Here is a 26,533-nt window from a genome sequence, read left to right as displayed (position 1 = left end):
ATCATAGGAGGAATTTTTCCAGAAATAAAATGCATAAATCTCCTGTCTCAGGGGGATATGTGGGGGAAAAGCACAATCATTTGAATATACTCCAGGGTTTCTACTGAATCAAAGACATATGCTAATCGCTGAAGTAACACTTTAATGTTGCTTTTAATGAACCTCCAAGTCTCAATCAACATAAAAAAACAATAATAGTAAAAGAATGCAAAACAGTTTATCCATGTATCCTCTTCTATAGCTTTTAAGCAAGCATACATCTTGTTTTCAGCTCAAGTTTATTAACATTGAAAAGTTCAAGGACAAGCAAATATGTTTCATTTTGTAGCGTTTTATGTTGTAAACAAGAAAGTAAGGTACTGTGTTGTGTTGAACATCTGCCATTGATTTCACATCATAAAAATGGTTTAAAATAGTATATTGAACTCTAAAATAGGGATAAGTTGTTTAAGATTAGACTTATATTGGTTGTCATGAAATGCACTCCATCACAGTAGTATATCAATGTAATCTGTAGAATAAATGAATCATAAGAGCTGTAACAGATGGATAAGATGCTGTTTTGGCACATGAATGTCTAAAATCTCATTTTTTAGAATTCACCATTTTGTTCACATTTCATAAGATATGCATGCTATACAGATGCTTGGCCATATACACTTAACCAATCTTAAATCTGTCGTAGGAACGGTCAGACATTTCCTTTCAAATCTGGGACAAATATGTTTTACACATTATTTGCCATGCACTGGCAGTCTAACCATTTAAAACCAAGTCTATCAAGAAATAACTAGTCTTAAGTAAAATAAACAAATGCATTATTTGGCATGTGCTGCTTGCTGACAGCCTCTATAGACCATTAAAAAATACCAAAACCTAAAAGAAAAATCATAAATATCATAAAAGTACATTGCTGAGCACTTAACAGCTTTAGGGGCTATTAATCTGCTTACATTTGGCACCTTGTTTTTCCATGTATGAAATTGGTATGTATGCATTGGTTTGTAGAAATAATTTTATAATGTCCTGGGGGGAAAAGGTATGTACCCGCTGTATTTAAAAAGCCTAACATTATGATCTTGTAAACACTGAGAAAAAGCAAGATATTTGAAATGCACCCTCTTGAAAAAACAACAGGTAAAAGAAATACAGATTCCTGTGTTCAGGTTATAAATATCGTTTATAAATAGTTGTAACTAGTTCCGCAGCTGAAACGCTTATTTGGTTTCTGTGTCCTTTTCATACCGAATCTACTTTTACTCGGTTGTTGTTTGTCATTAAAGGGGATGGCTTGCTTTTGCCCCGTTCTGCAGCATCATTTGAACTCTCTGGGAAGAACATCCTCGCAGTACAGAGTGAGATGATAATTTTTTTGTACTCTCTTCTGAAGTTCTGGTTGAGCAGCCCGTAGACTATGGCATTAAGGCAGCTGTTGAAATAGGCCATAAAATAACTGGATACAAAAAACCACTCCGGGATGAGAGGCGCAACCCGCCCGGGGTCTATGGCGACCGCCAAGCCGATGAAATTGAGAGGGGCCCAGCAGACGGCAAAAAGAACAAACACCACGAACATGGTGACGAAGTTCCTTATGTCGTGCGGCGTGAGTTTGGGCCGAAACTCGGGTTTGACACGTCTCCTCACCTGAATCACCAAGATCCAGATCCGCAGGTAGCAGTACGACACAATCATTATTGGAAGAATAAAATGGAAGAACACCACAGCGATGGTGTACGCTGAGCTGGCCGACTGAACAAACGTACACGAGTAGACCCTGGGGTCATACTGCAGGGAGCCCACGTAAAAGTTTGGCACTATAGCGACCACGGTCAGTATCCAGATGAGAAGGACGTAACAAAGAGAGTTCTTGTCACTGTACAGCTTGTCATACTTGAGGCTGTGACAAATATAGCAGTAGCGATTGATGGCAATGCCGGTTATGTTAAATATAGATCCAATCACGCTCAGTCCCATCAGGAATCCACTGATCTGGCAGTGGACAAATCCCAAGTTCCATCCATTGTGGAAAATGGAGACCAGCACAAGAGGATAAGGATAGACTGCTACCACCAGGTCAGCTACTGCCAAGCTCACCACAAATATGTTCCCTGCAAAACAATAAGAGTGAAAATGAGATAAATGCAATTACAGGCACATAGCAACATTGTACAATTGGCGAAAACTTCTAAGCAAACATTCTATTGCAATTTCCAGAATGCAATTTATTAGGTTATTGAATAACATTAGGGCAAATACAATAGCGAGAGGAAATAAAGAGGTTTCATATGACTGCCATGTGCTCATCGTCTCCTTGTGATGACTTTCAAAAACAAAGTTTAGCCGCTTTTCAGGATGGATGCCGGTATACTTCTGCAGCATGACCTTTCTTGCATCTAATTAAATCATATCTTTCCTAAGTCTGTCAGCTGCTTTCACTATTAAAAGGATTTGGGTTGCATCTGTTATTGTCACATGATACTTAGCTCTCCAATGAATACCTTTTAGAACTTTTGGGCCCCATGTTAGAAGAGACACTAGCTGATGAGACTCCATCCCGTTGCAGGTTTTAAATATGCCATTTTCAGATGTTTGTACTTTATTCATTTCATGTATTATGCAGGATTCACTGTATATATTTAAAAATGGGCTTTTAGTGCATATAATATTTTATTTATATAATAATAATTTATTATCACTTATTTATTCATGCTTAATTTGAACAGTTAAGCATGAATAAATAAATTTAAACATTATTTAACTTTAAATATACAGCTTAATGATATAAATTATGTATTTTTAAAATATGCTTTTAGTGCATTGTTAATTTGTGACAATGACAATTTCAGAGGTGGACAGTAACTAAGTACTTTACTTGAGTACTGTACTTCAATTACACTTTTTGTGTATCTGTACTTTACTGGAGTATTATTTTTTCTGGAAACTTCTGACTTTTACTTCACTACATTTGAAAGACAAATATCATACTTTTTACTCCACTACATTTCTATCTGTTGCAGCTCTGAAAGTCCGAGGATGATTTTTTCCTTCTTTAAAAGTTTTTTTGTTGTTTTTGTTGCAGACAGTCTGTCAGGAATCACTCTTATAGTCATATACATTTCCCCATTTTTTTGAACACTGATCTGTTCATAGCAAAATGGAAGAAGACGGTTCTTAGGCACAAGTGTGTGCACCCATAGCCATACTTTGAAAGTATGTGTCAGTTTAAAAACAAAAATCAAGATTAGTTTAGTTGGCATACACTTTGTGCATGTCTTTTAAAATATTAAAAATATAAACATCTGGGAGAAAGAGAATGGTAAAGTTGGGAGAATATCAGATGTGTATCAGTGTATTGGATCCATGCATTCAGCCTTAAAGTGACAGCAGCTTTGTAAAGAGCTTTGTAACTTATATACAAGTATTTAAATTAGTTATTAAGTTAGTCGTATGCTAGTTAGTCGTATGCTAGTACGTCAGATGGAGCATCACTGAATGGCTTAAACCATGATGACAGTGTGCATTTATAATAAAATAATGCATTGCCATAAAAAAGAAAATTTACTTTGATACTTGAGTACTTTTGAAAACAAACACTTCTGTACTTTTACTTGAGTAAAAATCTGTTTTTACAACTTTCACTTGTAACAGAGTAATATTTGACCAGTAGTACTTTTACTTTTACTCAAGTAATAGAGTTGTGTAGCCTACTTTGTCCACCTCTGGACAATTTTGAGCATAAGTTTAAAATATACAAAAAAATATATTTTAAAGTAATGTTCAAATAAGTACACTTTACAAAAGTACACTGAACTTTCCTTTAAAGTATATTTTTCTAAATATTTTCTAAATAATATTTTTATTATTTAGAAAATAATAAACATTGGGGACATTGGGATTTACGAGCCCTGGCCCATCCATGTCTGAGTCTGATGACCACAAACACCACCACCTTTGACAGCGTGCTAAGGTATGTTCAGTTAGACACATACACACAATAGATATCAAATTATCTGTAACAATGCAATACTATTACATAAGGTGATATCAGGTAAAATGGGCCATCATGGGCAATTTAAGGTTTGGGGGTCCTAGCCCCTCTGGAATTTAAAGCCAATGACTGGAAAGGATTTCAAACTGTTGTCATAACTATACTTGACAAGTAACATGTGATTTGATTGGTTTATGGTTGCTACTGTATGGTTGGCGGGACAATGATTCAAATCAAGACTGCACCAGAAAGGTGTATGGTATGTAGCCTGGCATACCAAATCTAACTAAACTACAATAAGGATTATAAAATAAGGATTTAAAAAATGAACATAAAAAAACTATGTACAATATCTGCCTTGATTGCATCCATCAGATGTAATGCTGTTAGTTTGGTATATTAAAATATTATTTGGAAAAGTAATGTTTTTCTTGGTGGCCCAATTTACCTTAACCCACTGAGGTAAAATGGGCCACATGGTTTCAGCTAAAATGGACTATCCTCTGTGTCACTCACAAACACACATAAACATACACATACACATGTGTGTGGCCTGGTAAACCCTATGTTATGGGGACAAAATCCGAAATCCTTGTCCTTGTCCCCACAATTTTGTGATATTTTGGTCCCCATGAGGAAAACATGTGAATCACACTTTTTTTTTTTTAAATGTAAAAATGCAGAATGTTTCCTATTATGGGTAGGTTTAGTGGTATGGGGCAGTGTAGGGAGATAGAATATACAGATTATACATTATAAAAACCATTACGCCTATGGAGAGTCCCCATAAAATTTGAAAACACAGTGTGTGTGTGTGTGTGTGTGTGTGTGTGTGTGTGTGTGTGTGTGTGTGTGTGTGTGTGTGTGCGTGCGTGCGTGCGTGCGTGCGTGCGTGCGTGCGTGCGTGCGTGCGTGCGTGCGTGCGTGCGTGTGTGTGTGTGTGTGTGTGTGTGTGTGTGTGTGTGTGTGTGTGTGTGCAAACATGCACAGGACACACACACGCACACACACACACACACATTGACATCAGTTCACTGATCTGCTGTTCCCAAAATTGACTATTTTTAATTGCACAATTGAATATGTGGTTTTGCACCCAAAATGTTTTTTTTTTTTAATGGTACACATGAATATGTTTGTTTAATGCAGTTTAAATGTCATGTGGCTGTATAAGCAATTGTGTTTTAAAATTAAAATTTATGATAAATTACTATGTCCCTTTGTCAAACTATATTTTATATATATATATATATATATATATATATATATATATATATATATTAGGGATGCAACAATACAGTTAGTCCACGGTTCAATACATACCACGGTTTTCAGTTCGGTTCGGTTTTTTGAAAATGAGCGCTTGTCTCGGATCGAACCCCGCAATGTTACTAGGTCCCCGACCCGGGTTCAATTCTGTAATCAATTCCGGGACGTGGTTGCTTTCACACAGAAGGCGACCCGGCAATGTTACGGGAATATTGCGGGTCCGACGTGCAGTGTGAAAGGGGCTATACAGACAAGCGATTTTACTTTTACTTTAGACATATCCAACTGCGTTTATATATGTTGTGTTTGACAGTATTAGCGCAGTAAGACTACTTAGTCCAGTAATCACGTGTCTGACAGCCGTGCGCGCTCCGCTGGATATTCATTCAAAGTAAAGTTCATCCATGGATTCATAATATTGAAATCTGAATTAACCTTATCTGTATCTTTATTATTTGGAAGTTGGATCCGGTTTAGCTCTATGTATATCATGTTGGTGGGCGAGGGCGAGGCTAAAGAATTTGGAGTTGTTCATCTTCTGTTGAGGCGGTGTTTCACCACATGATGATGTCAAGTTGTGGCATATTCTGAGATCGAGTGTCAATAAAGGCTTTTCTTTGACTAACAAGGATGTTTTCAGCTCTGAAAATTACAGGATATTCTTATATTACCATGACCTTTTGTATATCAAAAGCTCAATAGAAAGTTGATTTCTCAATTCATCACCCCTTTAATTACATGCAAGTAATTTTTTTAACGTAAGTATAATGTATTGTGAATGCACTAAATAAGTACATTGTATCAAATTATTAATTAAAATGTTAGTACATAGCAGTTAAGGCCACCTAATATAAAACGGGTCCAAAGCTTGTTATACAGGGAATATCAAAATTTAAAAATGTCTAGAAGTGTGGGAAATACTTTGAATGTGAATCAATCATTCCATTACTTCAGTCAGGTAAGGTCAAAAACTGGCGTGATCATTGATGTGTATTTGCATAAGCCTAATTAAACCAAACCACGCAGGCACTAATGAGGATATATATATGTCAGAAAAAATGGTACAGTGCTGTCACTGGGGTGGGTACAACACTGAAAAAGTTACTAATATGTACCTTAAAGGTACTAATACGCACTCCTAAAGTACTGATATGTACCTTTTAAGGTACTAATATGTACCATTTAGCTTAGTAAGGGTTAGTAAGGTACAAAGATGTACCTTTTAACTTTTGTACCTTAGGGTATATGCACCCTACATGTCATGCAGTGATAGCGCTGTACCTTTTTTTCTGCCTTACTCTACGGAAGTAATGGCATTGGCAAATACTGTTCCGTTTCGCAGTTTCTCGCAGAAACCGTTTGTTTTGTGTCTTAAGATATCAATGTCTCGCCACGAGCCACAAGATTTCATTTGGATTCTTATGTCTATGTGTTTTTTACTCTCATAGTGACTCTCATAGAAAAACACCCCATTGATATGCATAAACGAGCAACGGTTGGAGTTAAAAATCTTAATTTGTGTTCTAATGAAGAAGAAAAAACACATCTACTTCTTGGATGCCTGGGGGTAAGCAGATAAACATTAAATTTTCATTTTTGGGTGAACTATCCATTTAATGGAGCGTTTTTTAGTATGATTTTGTAGAAAATTAACTCCAAATGTCACTAAATGACAGGTTACTAAACCTAACAACAAAAACAATGATAAAACTGTGTAAATACAGCTGGAAAACTTAATTAGCTGGAATTAATTATTGTGCATAATGGGAACACCAGTATCAGAAAAGTTAATTTTATAATGTTGATATTTGCGCTTCAATTTCTACAAGCTTGAATTGATTCTTTTTTTTTTTTCTTGCCTGAACTAACTTTTTCCTGTAAAAATTGTTTGTTTTTTTCTGTAGTAAAATCATTTTTATCAGTGTAAAAGGACTTCCAGTTAAGATGTGGAACACTGCATATTGGCATTTTTATGTCATATGCTTGTGAGAACATTCTTTGAAAATCTTGTAACCCTCAAGGATTGCCAAATAAATACATTCATGGTTTAGGACATTTATCTCAATGTTAAGAGGAATCATCAGTGCAGAAGACATTCTTTCCAGGACATTTCTGTGACGCCTCAACGGCTTCTCTGTTTTCAACTGTTGTGTTCCTGAAGTTTTATTTGAACTGAGGACAACTAGCAGAGAGAGCGAAAATATGACGCGAGATCTGGAAAGCCCAGCAGGGGCCCTGTAGCATGGACCACAAATCTCCCAGCAGAAGTCATCTTCAGTTGTACTTCATGTGAGACATCATTATTTTGAGTGCGCAACTGTAACAAAGAATTTCCGGATGCTTTATATGATTATAACTAAGGAGACAAGTGTTCTGTTTTTATACAAAGGTTGCTAAGTATCTGATCTGCTGTGAATGTCAATGGAAAATGAGCTGTTTACCCTTACAAAAGGAAAATAAATTTACCAATATATTACTTGAAATATATTATAATATATTGTAAATACATGGAATAATATATAGATGGTATTATACAATATATTATATATTCATGTAATATATTGCAATATTGACAAATGATTGCCGCTTTCAATATATTGCTATATATTGGAAATTTCTCATTAATGCAATTATCTAATCAACCAATCACATGGCAGTTGCTTCAATGCATTTAGGAGTGTGGTCCTGGTCAAGACATGGTTGTTGTTGCCAGACGGGCCGGTCTGAGTATTTCACAATCTGCTCAGTTACTGGGATTTTCACGCACAACCATTTCTAGGGTTTACAAAGAATGGTGTGAAAAGGGAAAAACATCCAGTATGCGGCAATCCTGTGGGTGAAAATGCCTTGTTGATGTTAGAGGTCAGAGGAAAATGGGCCGACTGATTCAAGCTGATAGAAGAGCAACTTTGACTGAAATAACCACTTGTTGAAACCGAGGTATGCAGCAAAGCATTTGTGAAGCCACAACACGCACAACCTTGAGGTGGATGGGCTACAACAGCAGAAGACCCCACCAGTTACCACTCATCTCCACTACAAATAGGAAAAAGAGGCTACAATTTGCACGAGCTCACCAAAATTGGACAGTTGAAGACTGGAAAAATGTAGCCTGCTCTGATGAGTCTCGATTTCTGTTGAGACATCCAGATGGTAGAGTCAGAATTTGGCGTAAATAGAATGAGAACATGGATCCATCATGCCTTGTTACCACTGTGCAGGCTGGTGGTGGTGGTATGATGGTTTTCTTGGCACACTTTAGGCATCTTAGTGCCAATTGGGTATCGTTTAAATACCACGGCCTACCTGATCATTGTTTCTTATCATATTCATCCCTTTATGACCACCATGTACCCATCCTCTGATGGCTACTTCCAGTAGGATAATGCACCATGTCACAAAGCTTGAATCATTTCAAACTGGTTTCTTAAACATGACAATGAGTTGACTGTACTAAAATGGCCCCCATAGTCACCAGATCTCAACCTAATAGAGCATCTTTGGGATGTGGTGGAACGGGAGCTTTGTGCCCTGGATGAGCATCTCACAAATCTCCATCAACTGCAAGATGCTATCCTATCAATATGGGCCAACATTTCTAAAGAATGCTTTCAGCACCTTGCTGAATCAATGCCACGTAGAATTACGGCAGTTCTGAAGGTGAAAGGGGGTCAAACAGTATTAGTATGGTGTTCCTAATAATCCTTTAGGTGAGTGTATATATATATATATATATATATATATATATATATATATATATATATATATATATATATATATATATATATATATTATAAATTAAATGATATTTTTCAATATACTGCAATATATTTTTGTTTCCTAAGGGTAATTACAGTGTTTGTAGTCACACTTCATGTCACAGTGAGATGGCATGCTAGAACTTTTATCTGTAAGCACGTCAAACTGCAAGGAGATTTAACAAGACTGTCAACATGATGTCATTAATATTCATAATATTTGCATGGCAAGTTCTAGTTTGTTTGGACAGACACAACAAAATGCAATATTGAAAAAAATCACAATGTGATGATAAAATGTGCAAAAAGTATAATGAATGCAGCACTGATCCTTGTGTATCTGAATGCTGAGCCATTCTACAGTAAGAGGCAAACACTCTGACTGCAAAGTAAAAGCCTTTATAAACACGTCACTTCTCCCTGGAGAGTTTTTTTGTGCCACTAATGGCATCTATGCTGCAGGGCAAACCTTTGGTTATGATTTTTCCACATCACCTCACATACAGTGAGAGAAATTCATGGCCAGATTCACAGGATCCTTTGAGATCCAGAGAGAATTTCTCACTCTTTTAACTCATCCAACTGTTTATGTGACTGCTTTTGACTTTCTTTCCGCTATGCACTATATGATTAAATTATCTTGCGAGATTTATTTATGACATTTACCTTCGTGCATTTGGCAGATGATTGGCAAAGCAACTTTCATTTTAAGAGTTCTTGCATCACCACACTTGACTGATTCAGCTACATGAAAGGAAGAAAAAAAATATATTATGGTTTCTTGAATTGAACATTTTCAATCAGGAACATATGTTACCATTCAAAAGTTTGGGGTCAGTAAGGTTTCGTTTTTTATTATTTTACAGGAAGCAGCATTAAACTGATAAAAAGTGACAGTTATATAGTTTAGTTTGTGCTTAAAGACTTTTAGTTTATCTTACATTTCCATTGCTTCACTTCACTTTACTAAATCACTTCCTGTGATTGAGTTTGTTTTCTTAGTTGTGGCGTAATCTCACCTGTTTCTAGTTTAGGTCCTCTTTTTTTGTTTATAGCCCTTTCATCAATATTCCTTTGTCGGTTCTTTTATTACTTTATCCTGAGTTGGATGCTGATAGTCAACTGTAACACTGTTATTTTTGTACTGGATTCCTGTGTTCCTGTGTTTTGGTTTGCGTTAATAAATTCAGCATGCGATTAGATACATGTGTCAACTTCTCTTCTTCCACACTATTGCACCTTGACAACAGTAAAGACATTTATACTGTTCCTTTCATAAAAGATTCCTGAAAAAAATGTATCATGGTTTCCACTAAGATATTAAAGGTCATAAATCCTGTCATTAATTACTCACCCTCATGTCGTTCCCAACACGTAAGACCTTTGTTCGTCTTTGGAACACAAATTAAGACATTTTTGATGAAATCCGAGAGCTCTTCGATCCCTCCATAGACAGCTATTTAATTAACACTTTCAAGGTCCAGAAAAGTAGGAAAAACATTCATAAAATAGTCTGTGTGACTCCAATGATCCAACCTTAATTTTAAAAATTGGCGAATACTTTTTGTGTGCAAAAAACAAACAAAAATAACAACTTTATTCAACTATTTCGTATTGTTTGTGTCAGCCTCCTACGCTGTTTACGATGGCCAGCTACTGTCAGGAAGCACTGCACTGTGTTTACTACGTCAATATCGCAGGAGACTGACACAGACGTGAAGAAATTGTAGAAAAAAGTATTTTTTTTTGTTCGTTTTTTTGCGCACAAAAAGTATTCTCCTCACTTCATTAAGGTTGATCCGCAGTGTTAATTAAATAGCTGTCAATGGAGGGGTCAGAAAGCTCTCGGATTTCATCTTCATTAACATGAACGAAGGTCTAATGGTTTGGAATGACATGAGGGTGAGGAATTAATAAGAGAGTTTTCATTTTTGGGTGAACTAACCCTTTAAAGCAGTAACATTGTTTTCATCATTCACTGACAGAAATAAAGGTACATTGCTGTCACTAGGGCGGTACCCTGGTGTACAAAACCGAAAAGGTACTAATATGTACCTTTAAGGTACTAATACGCACTCCTAAAGTACTGATATGTACCTTTTAATGTACTAATATGTACCATTTAGGGGTGAGTAAGGTACAAAGATGTACCTTTTCACTTTTGTACCTTATAGGGTACCGCCCCAGTGACAGCACTGTACCTTTTTTTCTGAGTGTTGATATAATAATAATAAATGTTTGTTGCGTATATTAGATTGATTTCTGAAGGATCGTGTGATGCTGAAGACTGGGGTAATGATGGTGAATATTTAGATTCGCCATCACAAGAATAAATTACATTTTATAATATTTCACAATAGTACTGTTTTTACTGTTTTCCTGCCTTGGTGAGCATAAGAGGCTTTCTTAGTCAAAAGCAAACAAGTACTTAGCATGAGCAGAGAAAGCAAGAGGAGACTGGCTGTTGTCTGCGACTGCGAGCGACCCCTTTTAGCTTGAAAGCACAAATTCACTGACTGTTTTGTATTAAATAAACTGCAAAAGTTGCCATGCAGAGTGCAAAGAGATAATTAATATATTTCTTAATGACTACCTGCAGTGTTTCCTGCACTGACATTTCACCGCTGCTGAATCTACAGCAGCATGGCAAAAGAAATTACTGTATATTTTGTTAGTCGTGAGCTTGAATGTGTTGTAAGGGATGAGATAAATAAAAAAGACTGGGTACTGCAAAATAATCCCAAGACAGTAGGGCATTCAACTGTGCAATAAAAAAATAAAAATTAAAACATTAAACAAATAAAAACACATGCAGCACAGCGTGACCACTGAAGACTGATGAATATTTCTTTAGCTGCTTTGCTCAATAAAACACTGAAAAAAGAGTATTTTCTTTACTTTAAAAATGTCTATGGCGTAAATGAGATGATTAGTCTCTCTTTTTTACCACAGAAGATACTCATTTACTCTTGGTTTCATGTAAACAAACGTTTCCTCTGAGCTGGACAGGCTACAGGATGCAGAGGTGAATGTATTTATAGTAGTTGGAGATGGTAATGAAGACGAAATGGTTACACACTTGTTCTGCAGGAAACGTTGTAGAACATGTTCACTATCAACACAGAATCATTGAGATGAAATGAATTTAAGCCCTGTTAGATGCAGCTGGTAGATGCTGTAACCACACTATCTAGATCTAAGAAACATCTTTCTCCAATGACAGCCATTCAAAAGCAGCCATTTTAGTCAGTATTTAACTCTTTTGCCAGACCATGATTTGTTGGATTTATACTGTTCTCGACTTACATCTGACATCACAGCTCAGGTAATCACTAGTGAAGTGTTCGTGTCGGCACATCAGTCAGCATTGTCACATGATATTTGCAGTACAGGGGATTCCGAATCCTTTTAATGCCAAACAAGGGATTCAACACTTCTGTGTACTCAAATGTCAGTTTTTTTTTATTCAGGACATCAAATTTCACATTTCAAATAATCAGATTATAATCAATATATTACGCACTTGCTATGTGGTAATGCAGTGTATAAGGCACAAGCTCGTTTGCATTCAAATGTTTGAAGTAATTTGATATATAAGGGAACACAAACAAAAATGAGCTGAAATCTTGGCAAATGGTTTCGGGAAATCATTTAGTATTCAGGATGTTTTGGGAATTGCAGACGAGTTCTTCAGGTCTCTATGACACCATGCACTGTGAATGTAACGGACTGTCATAAACTGGAAGTCTGCAGATACACATTCATTCATCTTTTACGGTAGAGACCATCAGTGACAGGACTCGTTTCAGATAAAGCACCAAATAAACCACATTAAATAAACATGCGAAAACGTTAGATTCATAAAGTAGATGGTCATGAGACATATTTAAAGGTAGGGTAGGTAGGACTGATCTAAAACACTTTTGTCCAAATTTGTTTAAACTTCCTTTATATGTCAGTACATAATTAAAATGCAAGTACTCTGAAAAAGAAAGTATAAAAATCGAGTGACTCTAGACTTTTTAATCTGCAATAAACATCGCTCATTATTTTCGCTCGGGACGAAACAAATGATTGGCTTGGGCGACTGTCACTCTCTCTCGCTACCATGGCGACCACCGCTTTCGCTACAGGATCTGCCCACATGCGTGCGCTCGTTTGATTTGAGCGGTTCAAGCGGCAAGAAACCTAGGCAAAATAATGGCAGAGAAAGAGCATTCCAAATTCACAGTGCAGGGTTTTACAGTCAGCGAAGGCAAACAATCCAAAAAAGGAAGACAGTACGAGAAAAGGCAATGCACAGAAAGTCTTTGGATAAACAAAAAAATCAAACGCGAGTAAATCTGCGTGGCTTTTCAGCGATGGTGAGAACTGAGGGACCTGAAAAACGACTCATTGCTGGCTGTATTTCTGCTGGACAGGTAATCTTTCATTTTGATTATAAATTTTTTTGGTTTATGTTTTCATGAAGCATGTATAAAGAGCACATTAAGCTGCCTAATATAGCTAACATAACATTACTTAGCATAAAGTTACAATGTTATACACTTAGCCATTAGTAGAGATGATAAATACTCAATATGCTTAGCTCAAGTTAATCGCTGTTGTGTTGAATTTTGCAAAATGTAACTTTAGATAACAAAATGCATGTGTAAAAGCTAGTACACCGCATCGAGGAACTTTTTTTAACAATGCTTTCATCATGGAAACTCTTACATACAAAACACAGTATATGTTATGAATCTTACACGAAATTCATCTTCATCACAGTATAACTGATGTTATTGGAAAAACATGATGCTACACGTTTTCTTTGCCTTATAAATATAACTAGCTTGTTACCAAATCAAACAAAAATATATTTTAAACTTTACCAGTATTCTAGCTTGATAGTGAGTACAAAAAGACATCTTATTTGTTTATATTCATACTGATAAAGTTCGATTTTTTATTACATGTGATTCTAACATGATGCGACTACATGCACACTGCTCGTCTGAGGTAAATAATGCGTCTTCCAGCTGATTGGTCGGTGAGGCGCGTTCACGTATTTTGGGGGCGTGGCTTTGGAAAGAGCCCAGAAGGGAGAAGGTGGAGAAGGGAGAAGGTCTTTAAATCAGTCCTGAGAGGTCTACAGACACTCAATTTTTAAACTTTCTTTTTCAGAGTACTTACATTTTAATTATGTATTGATATATAAAGAAAGTTAAAACAAATTTGGAGAAAAAAAAAGTTTTTTAACCAATTCCTACCTACCCTACCTTTAAGTTTGCAGTGCAACAAATTGGCACGCCAGGGATATACATACAGTATACAAATATAAATATGAATATAATCATTTTAATAACATAATAGTATGCGTACCCTTGGTATACATGTTGCACTGTATACTATATATTGTATATACACAAGTATAATATTAATTTGAATACTGTGCCCTTGATTTATCAAGAGTCAAATCCAGCAAAAGACAAAAACATTGATATGCATTTGCTCTTTATCTTTGTTTATCTAATTAAAAGAATAACATAGCACTCATCACAAAGGACAATTATGGGTATTTGTTTTCAAAACTAAGCTTTCTTTTCTAGTGGAGAAAAGCCTATAACAAAATGTATTTAAAATATATTTATTTAATAATAACTACAAATACATTAACATTACTGATATCAATATTATAATTCAACTTTATTTGGAGTACTTCTTTACTGCACAATGCACATTTCTTAATAGTAAGCCTAAATTGTGTTTTAATATCACTATTGGTAAGGATAGTAATCTCTGTAAAATATGCAAGACATTTAAAGTGTACCTAAAGTTTATTTGCAATAATTAAGTACAGTACAGTATCCACACCGGTGCGGTGTCTGAAAGCCACACACACTCCTCAAAACATTAGATTCATCCGCCGATGCACAACCCATGAAAAGACGATAATTCCGCATCTGCAATTGCAGGCTTCAAACAGAGATGACGACAAAGAGGCAAAATTTACAGACTGCAGCTTTAAGTCATTTAAGTCAGCTTTTAAGTTTTCATATCATATTTAGTTAGACTTCAGCACTATTTCCAGATACCTAAAGTGCATTAAGTACAAAATTAGTTTTTCCAATTTAGCAGACTTTAAATATATCAATTTAGTATATCAAAATTACAGGGTATTTATATTAAGTACACGTAAAGGTATTTGTAGTATACTTATCATAGAAATAAATGTATTTCAAATACATTTTAGTATATACCTGTATATTTTTAGTATATACCTGTATATTAAAGGGTCATGAAACCCCCCTGCTGCAGCGGTGTTTTTTCACACCTTCGATTTGAAAAAGCTTGTTAAAAGGGGAGTGGTCGACTGTGAAAAGGTGGGATGGTATTGTGTGGAAAGAGGGAATGTTTGCATAAATAGGGGAGTGTCAGTAGGTGCATTAAGATTAGCGATACCAACAGCAGCAGTTACGGTTCTGAGACATGTTCTTGGTTCACGTTGGCATTGTTTACCACAGTGAGATTAAATGAGGGATGAGTACAGCGAATGAGAGAGCTATGAGTGGCGTGCAGCAGAGATCGCAAATCATTCAGCTCTTCAAAGTTTGAGGTTTCAGTCTCGACCGCGCATCTGAAGCAGAGCGACGCGCACTGGGTTGCCGTGACGATCCGCGCTGTATCACTCGACAGCTAAATCTATATTTGTCCAAATATGCATCACACTGTTTCACTAAGAGCCCGAACACATGCATAGTGCATGGCTGTGACGACAAATAAAACGGAGAGGACGTGGCTTTTGTTCATTAGCCTACAGATTACAGATTGGTTATTTTGCACTCCTGACATAGATAGTCAACGCTTGCAGGTTCGGCGTGCGATTCCTCAGGTGAATTTTACTTTACCAAGCCTTTAGCAAAGGCTTCCACAGACGGCGCCGGTTACAGCTCGCTCGGCGCCCTTTACGTTACTTCGTATCAGCACAACGCCTAGCTTTCCTCCATGACTTTTCCACACGCTGCTTCCAAAACTTCCCCACCATATCTCTACAATAATGATGGAAGACGAGCCTGACAGAAGTGACTGTCTCATGCATATTAACTAAATTATCTTGCATGCATACTACAGCGCAGGGATTGGACTGAATGAGCTTCATGTCATGAATATATATCGAGAATCACTCGGAGCGGTCGACGTCAGCATGTGCCCAGCAGCCCATACTTGGGCCGAAAAGGCCGCGCCGACGTCAGCATTTGTGACGTTGCTCCGACTAAGCTTTTCAAACCGGAAGACAGAAATCGCTCTGAAAAATGCAAAAATAACTATTTTCACATATGAGTACCATTAATGAGTACCCTTAGTGTTTTCAATGATGTGCAGCCTATACATATCTGTTTACATCTCAAAAAAAGTGTTTTGGGGTTTCATGACCCTTTAACCTCCTGGCTTTAACCAAAAGATTTTTGGTTCTGTGTAGGTAACTGTTATATTTATTCTATATCCCTTTAATGAATCCTCTCCACATCTAAGCATCAGATATTAAAGTGAATACTGTGTCAAATTCTGGAATGCTGGCTTCTAATAAATCAGTGCTGGGTATTGAATATTTTAATTGCAGCCTTTTCAAAACAAACTTTGATATCACTTTGTCACCCCTACAGAGTAAAAATACAGCACTAAAGAGAAGTTCCAGACTAACCTTGAGTTCATTGAAATATTACGCTTAAATCAATATTTTATTGCTTTGGGACCCTGGAGGGCAGTTTTAAATGATACTGGAGTCTTGTCAAACAGAACTCATCACTCATGTCTTTCTGCTTAAATACAACTAAAGACAAGCAGAGTGGCAAAAGTTCAGTATTCAGCAAGTACTATTTAGCTCACAATTGTGCACAGATTATATTAAAGGATCAAAATAAAATGTGCCAAAATGTGCAAAATGTGTACTTCTAGGAGAAACAACTGACAAGAAACAAACTAAATGAAAACCTCTGAAGGTTTTTATCTGTACCTTAACAACATTTATTCATGAAGATCATTGTCACTATAGATAATGAGACCATTATGAAGCACAATTAAGGGGTGATGTGACATTTGATATCTAATCATCTGCCACAGTCAAATGCAAATAAATGGTCCCAGTCTAGCCTTGCAAAAATACTGAACAAAAATCAATTCAAAGCCAATAGCAGCACACTGAACATCAGTATGATGTGAAGACATTGTTTTGTCTGCATTATGACATACACTATATTGTCAAAAGTTCTGGGATGCCTGCCTTTACATGCACATGAACTTTAATGACATCCCATTCTTAATCCATGGGGTTTAATGGAGTTGGACAACCCTTTGCAGCTAAAACAGCAGGGTTGCGGTCAGGACTCTGTGCTGGCCAGTCAAGTTGCTCCACACCAAAACCAATCATCCATGTCTTTATGGAGCTTGCTTTGTGCACTGGTGCGCAGTCATGCTGGAACAGGAAGGGGCATCCCAAAAGTGTTCCCACAAAGTTGGGTACAAAATGTCTTGGTATGGTAAAGCATTAAGAGTTCCTTTCACTAAAGCTAAGGGTCAAAGGCCCACCCCTGAAAAACAACCCCACACCATAAACCTCCTCCACCAAACTTTACACTTGGCACAATGCAGTCAGGCAAGTACCGTTCTCCTGGCAACCACCAAAGCCTGACTCACCCATCAGATTGCTAGCCAGAGAAGCGTGATTCGTCACTTTAGAGAACACTTCTCCACTGCTCTAGAGTCCAGTGGCGGTGTGCTTTACACCAGTGGTTCCCAAACCTGTCCTGGAGGACCCCCAGCACTGCACATTTTGTATGTCTCCCTAATCAGACACACCCACTTCAGGTCTTGCTATCTCTACTAATGAGCTGATGAGTTGGATCAGGTGTGTCTGATGAGGGAAACATGCAAAATGTGCAGTGCTGGGGGTCCTCCAGGACAGGTTTGGGAACCACTGCTTTACACCACTGCATACAACACTTTGCATTACACTTAGTTGCTCAGCCATGGAAACCCATTCCATGAGGCTCTCTTCTGCGCGCTGTTCGCTGTTCTTGAGCTAATCTGAAGGCCACACAAAGTCCTTCAAAGAAATTTCACGAATGGACTTATTGCACAGGTGGTTACCTATCACAGTACCACTCTTGAATTCACTGAGCTCCTGAGAGCAACCCATTCTTTCACAAATGTCTATAGAAGCAGTCTGCATGCTTAGGTGCTTGATTTTATACATCTGTGGCCATGGAAGTGATTAGAACACCTGAATTCAATTATTTGGAGGGGTGTCCCAATGATTTTGGCAATATAGTGATAGTGCGGAAAGCAAAACGTTGAATAATCATTTTATCTGCATCCATGGCGTGTATTGCATATCACTACATTTTACTCCTGTTCCCAGGTCAGAACGTCTTGGACTGTTTCGCCAGTGTATAGTGTAAATGCAAATATCGGAATACAAGTCGCTTTTAAAAGACGATGTAAGTGGTTCGTCAAAAAAATTGGATAGTCACCAAATCATAATTGTGCATTAATACCAGCAGTGTAAATGCTGTCTAAGTTTGACTCTCAAGCAGATTGAGGGATTTGTCAATTTTGTCAATTGGTCAGTGATTTAGTGATCAGTTTTGGTGACCAAAGACTACAAAAGCAAAAACACAGGACTGTACTTTTTTTTAATTATCCAAAAAACCTACAGCTGAACATATATTTAAGATTTACATTTGGCAGATGCTTTTATCCAATTCAATTTTCATTGCATTCAAAGTTACACAAAGTTATCAGTTCATGCATTCCCCAAATACCTTGGAGTTGCTACTTCAGAAATGACTGTCAGCAACTTCATGAAAAACTAGCTCAATAAACAAACATGGCATCTGCTGCTTCAATTATTTGGAGTATTGCAAATGTATTTATTTTTTCTCTTTACATTTATGCATTTGGCAGAAGCATTTATTCACAGTGAATTAAGGGAATTACATGTTCATGCATGCTTTAGCTTTTAATGAAGCAGAGAGCATAAAGAAAATAGATTTATCTTAGCAGTCATATTAAAATGTAAATTAATAAAAAAAATAAAAAAATTGTATGGCCACAGAAAATCACAATGTCTGGCATTTGATATATTGTAGACCCTATAGATTGAAATGTCTGATACTGTGGCAGACCCGGCATTTTTGACCGTGTTTAACAGTGGATGAGCAAAAAGAGAATCTGTAAGTTGGTCTGTAAGTGAGCACAACATCAGAACAGTGTATCAGCAATTGCCCATTCATTAAAGGCATCAAAACCAGCCCAAGGGCAGGCCGAGGGCCAGTCAGGCTGGAGTGAGAACATGGACTTCTTAAGAATAAATAAACTTTCCCATGAGGGAATGCAGTGTGACATCAAGACTATCTATCTATCTATCTATCTATCTATCTATCTATCTATCTATCTATCTATCTATCTATCTATCTATCTATCTATCTATCTATCTATCTATCTATCTATCTATCTATCTATCTATCTATCTATCCGTCCGTCCGTCCGTCCGTCCGTCCGTCCGTCCGTCCGTCCGTCCGTCCGTCCGTCCGTCCGTCCGTCCGTCCGTCCGTCCGTCCGTCCGTCCGTCTAATAGTCCACCAACCAATTTTGTTAGAAAGAGCAAATTAGGACATTAAGGTGTTTGAAATTAAATTTCACTAACTATACATTTGTACATTATTTATAGATTTGTACATTAAACATGGCAACATTTAAGAATCCCATCATGGTTCAGTTAAACCTGGACGTATTACGTATTACAGTCGCTTTGTTTGAAAGTACTACTGTTCACCATATTCACTATATACTATATCATCTATATAAATAGGTTCTGTCCTTGTTCCACCCATGTAGAGCCTGCTGAAAGGGCCCTTCTTCCACTCACACAGCCTGTGTGAATAATTGGTAGAGGAGAGTTCCTCTTGAATGAACAGTGAACTTTATCTAATAAGACTGCCTTGGGCTCATAAGCAAAGTCAGTGAAACTAAAAAACAGTAGTTAGAGATGAGAGCCGCACAGAGAAAACGGGCTCTGTTACAATGGAAATGTAAAAGAGGAGCAAGTGCCTGTACGGGGTTCTTGTGGCTCAACTGGTAGTGCATGACACTCACAACGCTAAGGTCATGGATTCGATCACCATGAGTGTATATACCTTGAAATCTACAGGTGGTCCCATATCAAGTTCTGCATATCATTGCTAGTTCTCAGGTAGAGATTGATTGGCAGTTTTATGATGTAGATACACTGTTGAAACGAGGCTTACCTAACAGCAGGGAATGGTTGGTCTGAATAATCTAAACAGACAGTGGTGCCAGAGCAGATAGAGTCTTTGAGGTTGAGTAGCTTAAATAAAACAGATAGACCACAATGGGGAGGAGCGGAACCACTTTGTTTCAGCAGAACAATGAAGAGCGAATTTGTGCGTGCTCATGTGACCGCGTGTATATGCGATTTATGAATCACTATAACTTTGGATATGTGGTGGAATGATTGCTAATTGAATATTCACACTGGGTCAGTGGTCTTCGAAATGGGCCATAGGAGGTCCTCTCACTAGCGAGGAACATAATGATGCACACATCGTGGGAGGCTAATGGTATAATAACTGGGTTAATTTGACCCACTAATCAAAGAACTGTACTCAGTACAGGAAGAAACAAAAACAAACATATATATTATTAAATAAATAAATAAAATGTATTATTCTGATTGAAAACATTACAACAATTGTGGGTAACTGGAGATACAGTAATGGAGTAGGGCAAAATGGATAGTAAATGTCTTACAGTTTACATAGTAATATCCTTAATTCTAATGTAAGGTGGGGCACTATTTGGGGCAATATATTGAATACAATTCTAGATACCTTGTTTTCTGAATTGTCTAGTTTTTTATAATACACATTAACTTATTTTACAATTTAAAACACTGCATGTATGCTGGCTTAACGAAAATGCTTATTGGAATAAAACGTGTCAGACCAGAAACTGGATGCTGATTGAAAATATCATCAATGTTCTGGTTCTTTATTATTTGTTGAGTTAATACATTTATTATGTATTGTTTTATCGTATTTATATGTTAAAGGTTTGTCTTGATATGGTAAAAAAAGATATTAAACTTGTTATTAAGAGGACAATAGTAAAGTTTGCTTATCATATCATAATAAAATCTTCAACAATTGTCATGATCTGAATTTTTGATATCATCACATGCCTATACCTAATTTTAACAGCATCAACATCAACATGCTGTTCGACATAATAATGCATATTTAGGTATATTAATAACAGTTGCTTTGTATTTAATGTAAGCATAAGCACTAGTATGTGCAGGTGCATGCAACATTTTTGTCCAAAGCCTGTTTTCAAACTGTTGTAGTTTTCAAACTGGTGCCACAAACTTCACAGCTGAGGAACAACATAAGGTCTCTTTCTCTATTGGCAGAGAAATGTGGCATATGGGTCGGTGTGACACCGGTGATAAGCACTCCATCCACTCCCAGGAAAATGACTGGTCTGTTCAGTTTTGTTTGATATAGGGCCAGTTACCTGAAACCTCTAAAAATAGTTTGTTACTGTCCAATACAGGACGATAAAAAAAAAAAAAATTGTCAGGAATAACAGAAAATACGAAATCACACCAAGTAAAAATCCAGTGAATGCATGCAGAATGATGTATGAGTTTAATAATTCATTAATGAACTCTTAAAACTCACTTTACAGTGTACATTGTCTGTTAAACAGTAGCCTGTGCATGTGATCCTGTCAATATTTGATATACTGTAATTTAAGTCCTGCTAGTAAGATTTTAATGAACTTTAAATTATTATAAATATTCTTGTATGACTATAAATATTGTAGTGCGATAAGAAGTTTAACTACAAATACAAATAGATTCAATTCAATAGACTCAATTTATTATATTAAATAATATTTAATATTTATAAATATTAAATAGTATTTAATATAATAAATTGAGTTCCTGTACTAATAATTAGCTATAACTGTAATAGCCTATACCTGTCTGTAATATCTGAATAGTTAATGTCTGAAGCTGTATAATTTTATAATAATACGATTGGCAAAAATTCAACGCATATAGTTGTCACACTAATAGAAAAGGAATACTGACTATCTAAGGAGCAAGTCCTGGTGACTATATTGAATAATTGTCCGTCACTATTTGTAGTATCGAATGAATAGTTACAGGTGAACGTGAAAAAATATATTAACATTGGATTATCTACTAGCAATTAAAAAATAAATGCATAGGCTACTAGTAGGTTTAAATGAATACATGTTTAAAAAGCTTGCCATATTTGGATTAAAAGCGATCTTACCTGCGTTTCTAAGTTTCTTGTTTCTGCACACGGAGAAGATCACCAAGAGGTTCCCCAATATATCAACCACGATAGTGAAGATCAGAAAGCTGCCCAAAGTTGTGGCGACCCAGGGTGGGCGATTCAGCGTGATCTCGTAAGGGCTTAATGAAGAACTGTTCATCAACCGGCTGCCATTTATTTTCATTGTATCTTCACTTCAGTAATCCTCGCCATAAATCATAGGATTTAATTCCATTGGAAAATCATGTGTGGCTGTTATTGCGTTTACGTAAACGTGCGTAAAACGAAGATCTCTTATCTTGTCATGGTCCTCGATGGAGCGCGCGCCTTCATGGTCTGCGCGCGGACATGTGTCCGCACTTTTATAGCTTTCTGTCTACATCAGATTTTTGGTATGTGACATCCGACAGCAAGTTAAGTTCTTCTTAAATGCCCATGGATGGATGCTGTGTGAAGATCGCTGTAACGCTGCCCCGCTGTGGAAGACAACGAAATCGGCTCTGAATTTGGGTTGGAGAATATTGAGTTGCTTCTTTCAACTTTCACATCCAATTGCGATTATGCGTTTATTCATGATATCGTGCGATTCATGGTTTATTTACACATTCACGTAGTTTAATCAAGCGTCTTGGGTAAAGAAAAAAAATCGTGGCATATTGGATAATGCCTTGGGCTTAAACTTGTCAAACAGTGCAAAGGTAGATCTCTTTTCGGTAATGCCTTTAAGCAAGACACTTCGCCCCAGGTTGTTTCGTGGCGGTTTCTGTATTAGGTGAACCCCCGTGGACAAAATGCCTTTAAAAACACAATTTAGACCATTAAAGTCTTATGCTTTAAGGTCAAGTTTATAACATGCCTGTATAAGTTCAAAACTAAAAGGCTATCACTTTTTACTTCCTGTGCATCTTTCTCAGTGTACATTTATTTTCCAAAGTCTTTTTTTTATATAGGCACCGTTATTGCTCAAAACAAAAGACATGTTGCCCTTTTTTTTCTTATTAAAAAAAAATCGGATGGGCGATTGACTTAAAACATTATGGAGCTACTGAAACATATCATGTGTGACAGCTTCCCCCTTAGATAATACATATTTTTTGTTAATTGCCCAGACCTAAGACATGCAGTCATCAATGTATCATTCAAGTGCACTTTATCATGAAAAATGTAGCCTTTGAGAAGTTTACAGTATTCCTGGTGTTGAACAATTTGTCGGCGCATATTATTCTAAATAATAAAGTGTGCCTTCACATTTTGTTATCTAAATGTAGGAGTTTTCCAACTGCCAGACATAACTGCAAAAAGCATCTGAGCAACAATAATAAACTGCCCCTTAAAAACAACCTTTAGACCATGCAGCTGTCCATTTGCACATACAGCCAAATGTATTCGTCATAGCGTAATGTGGTCCAAATAGTCTTTGGACTGTGGGCTCAGCACCATGCATTAGCTTTGCATTGGAGGATGCCTGTCAGTGCCAGCCTCTTTAAATAAACCACACTGAATAGTTGCAGTTTTATCTCTCTCATACACACTCCATTTCAGACAAGTCAAAGCTATACATTCCAGTGTGTTAGAAGTTAAATGGGTTATATCCTACATTGGAAATATTTTCCCAAGGACTTCTAAAGTTAGTCAAGGTGTCTTGCACCAAAACGAATGATAATTTCAACTTTTTCACAATCTCTCTGGCCTTTACAATTATTGCAGTTAACTCATGGGTTGTGGGTATCAGGCTCAATATAATTCCATCATTCTTTAATAGCACTTTTGCAAAACATTCATTACATTTTGACAAAACAGTCTGCACTGTTATGTGTCATTGACCATTTTTCCCCTCTATGATCAGCTTTCAAGTGAGTATAAATTCCTTGAAATCAATATGCCATTTTGAAACCCCCCAGTATAGTTCAAGTGGTAACAATTGCATTTGATTTTTAACAGTATAAATTGAACGATGCACAGACAACTTGGATTTTGTCTTTGATCCAGTTGTTGAAGAGCATTTTATTGCACTTGAACAATCACAGAAAAAAAAAATCATCTTATCTGAAATGGAACAGATTAATGAGTTGGACTCTGGGAGACAATTTAATGAAGAAGAATCCAATACATTTTTGCATTAGCTCATTCATCAAGAATGAAGATCTTAACATTTATTGACATGTACCCTCACCCTCCTATCAGAACACATTAACACTGAATCTCATTACACTTTACCCATGGTATTGGTTACTCTAGAGGACACATTACAGAGGAGAATCTCCGTTGTTTTTATTTTTTTTTATTACATTGACGTTAATATTTACAGTAAACACTAGTGGAGGGATTTTTCTCCCAGGTCTTGCTTATATAATTCTGAAACAATGTTGCATTTGATCTCTGCAGCGTGACATAAATATGAGCAAATAGGTCATGCAGTGGTGTGAAACCGCCAGCATCAGCTTTCAAACTTAAGTCACACATGTGACATGCTTACAACAAACAAACAACTTGTAATATAGGCTAATAGAAAAATACCTCAAGCATCAAATCATGCCATGCTATCTACACCTTATTGTGAAGCAGATGGGAGCAGAAAGATAAAAACAGACAGCTTGGCTTAATGGCATATTTACAACGATATGATTATCTGATGACTGTCAGATTGAACAATGAAGGACAAAGTCATATCCTAAGTAATTAACTTAAAGTACAATGTTCGTCTCACTGGCATTTCATTGATAAAGGTTGACGTGTGGTGGATGTGCGACCTCTCTGAGTTATCCTTGGTTTCCCTTATGAAAAAGAAGTTTATTCAAGTATGCTATTAGAATACTTATTTTAAACTAAAAATAAGAAAGTATACTTCCAGTCTACTTTTTATGTACTTCTCAGAAATATACTGTATGTACTTCTACTTCTGAGTATTTTTGTTTAGGTTAGTCCACTGGTAGTGTGCAGTGCATCCGGAAAGTATTCACAGCACTTTCACACTGTCATTATAGGGTATTGTTTGTAGAACTGGGGAAAAATATGAATTTAATCAATTTTGAAATAAGACTGTAAAATAAAAAGTGAAGCACTGTGAATGCTTTATGGTTGCACTGTACATATTTACTTACATATTACAAATCTTCTTTTTCCCCAACACTGTCTAAATGTTCTTGCTATTATAAGGTAGGGGGCACTATTATGCATCTCCTTAAACAGTACAGAATCTCTGGATCAAAACACAGGTGAAGAAGAAGCAGAATATGTAAAATAACCCAATCATCACATTAAACAGCATATAAGTTTAAAACTGCCTAACATTACCGAATAAAATGTCAACCTAGGATTGTTCTAAATCCGATCCGGACATAGTCTGAGAAAAAAAGTTTTTTCTCATTTTGTTTAAAATGTAGCTTTTTTAAAAAAAAATTATTAAACTTACCCAAATAACCCACATAGTAAACTATAAGTATGAAGTTATGTTCACTTGCAATATAGCTGCGGTACAAATGAAAAATTACTTGTAAAGTAGTTGAGTATTCAGAGTTTATTGTTTCACTTAAAAGTATAGGCTATACTTCTATACACTAAAAGGTGGGACAATCAAGTCCCAAGTAGCATTGCAACATTACACTAACATATACTTCCAGTACACTGATATTAGCATACTTGCTAAATAAATCATACTGAAAAACTTGAACTTTAGTATACTTAAAATTAACTTTATTTTTGTAAGGGAATTAGCAAGTTAAGGTATTTATTTGTATTGAGTTTAATTACATTCTGAACTTTGTCAGTCCTCAAATACAAGGGATCCTTGCTCATATTACAGAGATTGTGAGAAAGGGGATACTAGACAAGTCATCAATAAATCATTAAAATGTACTGCAAGTTAACTCTGAGACTGAGCCTTTGTTGTTAAGTAAGGAGACACTGGATTTATCGTTCACTGTGTATCCAAGTAATATTAGGTTTCACCTGAAGAAACTTTTTGACTCCATTTCAAAGTTTCTGATCTGAATGTTATTGAAATGTTTGTGTGAAAGTAACATTGTTTTTTATTAAAGGGCTAGCTCACCCCTTTTGTGTTCCAGAGATTAACAACATGAGGGTTAGTAAATAATGAGATACATTTTTGTTTTTGTTTTTGGTGAACTCACCCTTTAATAACAAGAGAT

The 26,533-nt window shown here is 36.4% G+C and overlaps 1 protein-coding gene across 1 annotated transcript; it reads right to left on the bottom strand.

Moving 5' to 3' along the window:
* mtnr1ab (melatonin receptor 1A b) lies at nt 1-22,815 on the bottom strand. The gene is made up of 2 exons (XM_067457730.1): nt 22,383-22,815; nt 1-2,108 (listed from the first exon to the last, which is right to left on the bottom strand). The coding sequence occupies exons 1-2, from the start codon at nt 22,567-22,569 to the stop codon at nt 1,240-1,242; spliced, it is 1,056 nt and encodes a 351-aa protein (XP_067313831.1). The 5' UTR covers nt 22,570-22,815; the 3' UTR covers nt 1-1,239.
* Between the last annotated feature and the right edge of the window lie 3,718 nt (nt 22,816-26,533).

The sequence above is a fragment of the Pseudorasbora parva genome, chromosome 11, assembly GCF_024679245.1.
Source record: "Pseudorasbora parva isolate DD20220531a chromosome 11, ASM2467924v1, whole genome shotgun sequence".
Lineage (NCBI taxonomy): Eukaryota > Metazoa > Chordata > Actinopteri > Cypriniformes > Gobionidae > Pseudorasbora > Pseudorasbora parva.
Note: the sequence above shows the minus strand (reverse complement) of the source record. Positions and strands in the feature narration are given on the sequence as shown.